We start from the raw sequence: 6000 nt of genomic DNA, 5'->3' as shown, positions 1-6000 counted from the left end.
GGAAGTGCTTCTTGGTCAGCAGCTGCCCGAACAGTGTCAGCGACTTCTCCACGTTAGCCTGCACCTGGGGGGCCGCGGGCCTGCTCAGACCTCAGAGGGCACCGGCCCCTGCTGGCCGAGGGCCCGTCTAGGCCCCGGTACAAAGGGCAGGTCACCCTGAGGGTCCCTGAGCTGCAACTGTCCCAGCAGAATGGACGGGGCACAGCCTGGCAGCTGTGTGAGAAGCCGCAGCAGGCAGAGGCCCGGGGCACAGCAACGGGCGGGTGCAGAACAAAGGCCTGCTCCAGCCATCCTCCGTGTGGCCCAGCTCGTCCACCGGGCACCAGGAGTGCCCGACAGTCCCTCCCAGCCAGCAGCAATGCAGAAACCACCCTCCCCCTTCACAGAGGACACTCAAGTCCAGAGAGGGGAGCGCGCATGTTGCAGCCACACAGCGTTGAGGTGGGAAAGGGCCGATGGAATGCCAGGTATGGCTCGTTCCAGGTCCCTGCTCACTCTTACCTGCCCCAAGGCTTGCCATAGCATGACACAAGGCTCCCAGCCCAGGCAAGACGGGTGACAGGTACCAGGGAGAACACACAGTCACAGCTAAGAGAACAGTCAGACCAGCCGGGCAGACGGCAACGCCGGGAGAGACACCCGATGGCGGATGGGGCACCCCCAGCATGGCAGACACCCCAGCAAACAAGCAGGCAGTGAGCAGCCCAGGGCGCCCTGGGCCCGAGCCAGCGCGACAGGAAGGCCTGCTGAGGTGCAGCTCGAGAGGGAATGTCCCACCAACACAGCCACGTGAGGGGGCTGGCTCCCCAACATCCGAGGGGTGCAGGACGCGACACCCCCCCACCCCCCCGTAGAGCACAACAGAGCAGACTCGCTGAGCCCCTGCCCGTTCCGAGCTGGGGGCCCTGGGCGTCTGGCCGGCTGCTGGGGAGCCCGGGAGGATGTGGGTGCCAGGCAGCTTCCCCTCGGCAGGCTCGGGGGCCGCATCAGCCGCGCAGAGCCCAGCAGAGCGCCCGCATCTCCCGACACTCATGGCAGCAGCCCCCCTGGCCCAGTGAAGCTCGGCACCCGGGCCCACCCAGGAGCCAGGCCGGACGAGCTGCAGGTGGTACACAGTAGGCTAGGGGCCCAACGAAACAGAGCTGGGCCCTGGGGAGCCCAGGCTAAGGGTGGTCTGCTGGGGCGGGGCCCCCCACACCTGGCCCCCCTCCCAGCAGTCTCAAGCCCGCCCCCAGGACCCTGCCGCCCCAGCACCCAAGGAGCCCCCGCAGGCAGAGGCAGCGGTGAACCCCAGCCAGCAGCCCACCTCCATCTCCTTGAGCACTGGGTGGTCCTCGATGCCGGGGAAGAGGACCCGCATGGCGTACGTGCGGTAGTCAAGGAACGGGATGCCGGCACCGTCCAGGTCGTTGGTCAGCTCGTGGATGTCCGTCTGCAGCTCCGCAAAGGCTGTGGCCAGACGAGGTGTCACGGCAGCTGCCCCGGCCCCCGCAGCACCCCCCACTCCCCCCACACACACTCAGGGTCGGGCCAGCCCCTGACTCTGCCACTCGCCAGCTGGGTGAACTTGAGGAAATTCCTGTGCCTCCGTTTCCCCAGTCCTGACACAGAGGCTGAGCCCTGCGCCCCTGACCTGCTGCAGGATTCACCAAGACGAGAGCAGGGGTGGTGCCGGGATGGGGCTGAAAGGGGCCTCCACGTCCCGATGGGGCGGCAGGGGCCGGGACAACTGCGGCCCCCCGGCTCCAGCCGCAGAAGAGCGGGGATGAGGCCAGCTGGGAAGGGGCAGAGCCCTGCGTGCCAACAAGCAAGCCCTCACGCTCAGGCCAGGGGCCCCCGACACGCCCGCCCGCCCGCTCAGGGAGGCTCCGCTGCTTTCAGAACATTCCTGAGCCGTGAGGTGTGAGCCCCGAGGCGGCCCAAGGATGCGCTGTCTGGTCAGAAGCCGGCCCTTCCCCCCACCCCGGCACTGCTGCCTGGAGTCTGGTCACCTCCACCTGGCTGGCCCTGGGGGCCCGCACACACGCTGCCAGACACGGGCATCACAGGTCAGTCCAGACAGGACAGGCAGACGGTTGTCCTTGTCCCAGGAAGGCCCAGGCCGCCGCCTCCCACCCAAGCCCCCAACACGTGCCGGAGCCCCTCAGGGCGGCAGTCTGCCAGGGAATGCGGGGGTGCTGGGCCACGGGCCTTTGTCTTAAGACGGGCCAGGGTCCCGGGCAGACCGGACACCCCAGGCCAGTGGAATTAGTGACCACCCAGAACGAGGCCTGTTAGGCATGAGGCCCCCCAGGCAAGGCTTCCGACCCTGCCCAGCCCCCTGCCCTCATCCCCAAACGGGACGACGCCTGTCGTCTGCCCCAGGGCTGCCAGCGTTCACTCACGGACCCTGCAGAACACTCAAGTCCTCCCCTACCCCGGCACCTGACACGTGAGAGACCGCCAGGCACCACCCGCGCCGCTCTGTTCACCCCTCGTGACAGCCCTGGACCCTGACGGGGCTCCCAGAGGCACAAGTGAGCTGGGGCTCAACCAGAGCCCCCCCGCCTCCAGCTGGCTGGGGGCGCCCAGCCCTGAGGCCCAGCTCATGCCCGCCAGAAAGGCCAGCCGGGCTGGACACACGGAAGCTGAACCCCCCAGGGCCCCCGCGGCCCCGGCCTGGGTGCCCACCACTCAGTGCCTACCCACTGGCCTCCCAGCGGCCGCGACCCCAGTACTCAGCACCGGCGGGTACGGCAGCATCTGCTCCGTGGGGACCAGCCCTGGGCCTACTGGTCTCCCGGACACATCGGTCCCCGGGAACAGCTCTGTTCCAGCTGGAGGTTACCATCCTGGCCCTTCCCGCCGACCCGCCGGCCCACCGTTCAGATTTCCAACGCCGCCTGCGGCCCCGGCCCTCCCCACTCCCTGGGCCGCCCCCACCTGCCCTTGGGGTTCACCTCTCAGTCGGGAGCTCCCGGGGGAGCAGGCTTTGGGGAAGGGGGCATGTGACCAGATGTGGGGATGCCGAGCCTGTCCCCGTGGCTGTCCTAGCACCACGGGGAGGGGGAGCCGCAGAGGAAGGGGGTCCTGAGAGCGGAGTGAGGGCCTGGCTGGGCCCCAGACCCCGGTGAAGCCTGCCCACCGATGTGGCCTGAGCTGGTTTGCGTCACGTGCACCCCAGGGTGAGACAGACACACACCCGAGCAAGCACCCCGAGGGCAGAGGCAGCCCAGGCCCGGGTCTGGGTGCGCACAGCGGGGCTGAAGACAGGGCCCCTCCCTCAGTGCCCCCCACCGGCCGCCGGAGGGAACCAGCCGCACCAGCACGTGGACGAGCACGGCCCACAACACCTGGGGAAATGGCCCCCTGCCCGGAGCGGGCAGGCCCAGCGTCCCCGCACCTGGTGGTACGTCCGTCCTACAGAAGAGGAGACCGAGGCGCGGAAACGCCGTGTGCCCACCAGGGGCCCCACGGACAGGCTGGGACGTAAAGGGGGCTCTCTGGACAGAGCCCGCGTTTCAAGCAACGCCCCGTGATTGCGCCCAGTCAGGCCCCTGCCCAGCCCCCGGACCGAGCCCGGCACAGCGAGGCTGTGGGGAAGGTGGTAAAGCGAGAGGAGCTGGCAGGCAGCGCAGGCCCAGCCCAGCAAGCTCTGCACCCCCTGCGCCCCCCCACCCCGGACCCCTCCCCGCGGTTCCCACCCACCTTCCTTGCACTCGAGGGCCACGCGGGACTCCAGGTTGTCCATCTGCAGCTGCAGGCGCTTGAGGGTGCGGTCGGCGTCCCGTGACTTGCGCTTGTAGGCGATGAGCACGGCCACGATGACTAGCAGCAGGAGGCCCCCGCCCCCGCCGATGCCCACGATGGCGGGCAGCGTCAGCAGGCTGTCCGAGTACACCTGCAGCACCCCCGGCGAGAACTCGAAGCCGCCGGCCCGGACCTGGGGGTGCAGGCCACTCAGGGGGCGCCCCAGCCCCGCAACGGTCGGCGAGGGGGGGGCACCGGCACCCAGGGCAGACGCTGGGCCCGCCAGGGGCAACAGGGAGGGGCTCCCTCTGGGTGGGAGGCAAGTCTGGGGCTTGCTCAGAGCAGGGGCTGCCCTACGTGGGGCCCAGGAGGCCGGAGCTGCCAGGACCCGTGGACGCACCGTGACCTTGTGCTGCCCGGTGAGGTTGGGCGACTCGCAGAGCAGCTGCGTCTCCGACACGGTGAGGGCACAGGGCGTGGAGCCGATGAGCACTGTGTAGTTGAGCCGAGAGTTGCCGGGCGCTGGCGGCAGGAGGTTGCGGCCCTGCGGGGCAGCGTGGGGTGAGTGGGGGCTTCGCCGGCCCCCTGTGCAGGCCCCCCGCGCGAGCCCCGCCCCGCCGAGCAGCCCACCTTGAGGATGAGGGGCGAGCTGGGCTTCAGCTCCAGGAGGCCGGTGGGGCTGAGCGGCTCCAGCACGGGGTCCGGGTAGTAGAGGAAGGTGGAGGTGTTGAGCACGAGCAAGGCCCGCACGTCGTCCATGACGAAGCCCAGCTCGTCCGGCCGCTCGCCCAGCTCGGGCGGGCTGCGGGCAGGGTTGTCCACCGACGGGGCCCGGCACACCATGGTGGTGTCGTTGTACACTAGGCAGCTCTGGGGGTGCAAGACAGGGACGCTGGGCTGGCTGACCCGTGTAGAACCAGGCTGTGACACCGCGGGGCTGCGGCCACGCCCGCACACGGCCCCCACCCCTCCCAGGGCCTCCAAGTGCAGCCGGGATGGCAGGAGCTGCGGGGGGGGGGGCAGGGCCCAGGGGGGACTCACGTTCTCCCTCTCGACGCCTCCGTACTTGGCCCGGATACGGGGTTCCCGGACGGTGGCCAGGTTGGTGCCCGTGACCGTTAGCAGGGTCCCTCCGCTAAAAGATGAGGGAGATGGAAGTCAGGGGTGGAAGTTCCGGGGCCCTCTGCCCCGGCCCGGCACAAACGGGGGGGACCAGTCACACCACCCGGCTCGCTGCAAGACAGCGAGCGGGTCAGTCTCTCAGCACCACGTTCGGCGGCAGGGCCACAGGAGGGGGAGCGGAGGGCCTGGTGCAGGAGCCCCACACCTGGTGCTGGTCTTGGGACGGGGTTCGGGGGGGCTCAGGGAACCTCGGATGGGGGTCGCGGGGTTCAGGGCGGGCAGGATGGGGGCCCAGGCGGGCTCCCACCTGTTGATGCTCCACTCGGGGTCGATCCTCAGGATGGTGGGGTCCTCGGTGTAGTTGTATATGACCTCGGGGTTGGTGAGCTGAGCGCGGTTGATGTTGATGACAATGGGGGCGCTGCCGGGGCTCTGCCCGGGGGGCGTCAGGCATCGGATCTCCCGGGAATTCCTCCTGAGGACGCAGGTGCTGGAGCTCACCTCCGACGCCACCGAGCGTCCAGGCTCCACCACCAACAGGCTGAGCGCGAGTCACCAGCCCGCCCGCTGCATCTACCTACCTATGGCACAGGCCACAGCGGGCCTGTCTCCGGGAGGGGGCCCCTTCCCGTCAGCCCCCGCGAGGGGCCGGGTGCTGTCTGTGCCTACCTGGGCCGCAGCCTGGCCCTCTCCCCCCGCCGATGCTGCCCTGCGTGGGCGGGAGGCGTTGGCTGTCCAGGTGGCCCCACCCCCAGCTCCGCCTCCTTGGCAGCGTCAACCAGCAAGCCTGCCCGTGCCCCAGCTTGTGAGAGCCTGGCCCACGGGTGCCGAGAGCAGGCCTGCCGGGCGGGAAAGGGCTCACGGGGCCTCACGGCAGCCCTGCAGCGGCCCCATCAGTCACCCGGGGAGGGAGGGCAGGAGGCAGCCACAGGGCCCCTCCACGGGTGGGCCTCCTCCACGGGCGGAGCCCACGGCTTCAACGTCCTGGGAGGGCTGGAGTACCACGCTCAGTGCCAACTGCCGCTCCGCGGAGGGACGCACACGACACACGCACCCCACCCCCCCCCCGCCCCCATCATCCCTGATCTGAAAACAGGCTAATAGTGGGCCTGGGCCGTGAGTGGGTGAAACGAGCTGGCGGGGCTGGGG

The 6000-nt window shown here is 70.0% G+C and overlaps 1 protein-coding gene across 1 annotated transcript in view; it reads right to left on the bottom strand.

Annotated features, from left to right (window-relative positions):
- PLXNA1 (plexin A1) overlaps positions 1-6000 on the bottom strand; it is a 36812-nt gene that overhangs the window by 9042 nt on the left and 21770 nt on the right. The window contains exons 15-21 of the mRNA XM_007465262.1: positions 5159-5326; positions 4771-4864; positions 4360-4599; positions 4130-4273; positions 3688-3922; positions 1307-1449; positions 4-64 (exon numbers count right to left, since the gene is read on the bottom strand). Of these exons, the coding sequence (XP_007465324.1) occupies positions 4-64; positions 1307-1449; positions 3688-3922; positions 4130-4273; positions 4360-4599; positions 4771-4864; positions 5159-5326 (1085 nt within the window). The remainder of the gene's footprint in view (positions 1-3; positions 65-1306; positions 1450-3687; positions 3923-4129; positions 4274-4359; positions 4600-4770; positions 4865-5158; positions 5327-6000) is intronic.

The sequence above is a fragment of the Lipotes vexillifer genome, unplaced genomic scaffold (assembly GCF_000442215.2).
Source record: "Lipotes vexillifer unplaced genomic scaffold, Lipotes_vexillifer_v1.1 scaffold1115, whole genome shotgun sequence".
NCBI classification, from domain to species: Eukaryota; Metazoa; Chordata; class Mammalia; order Artiodactyla; family Lipotidae; genus Lipotes; species Lipotes vexillifer.
The sequence above is the reverse complement of the archived record's forward strand: the minus strand, read 5'-3'. Positions and strand labels throughout refer to the sequence as shown.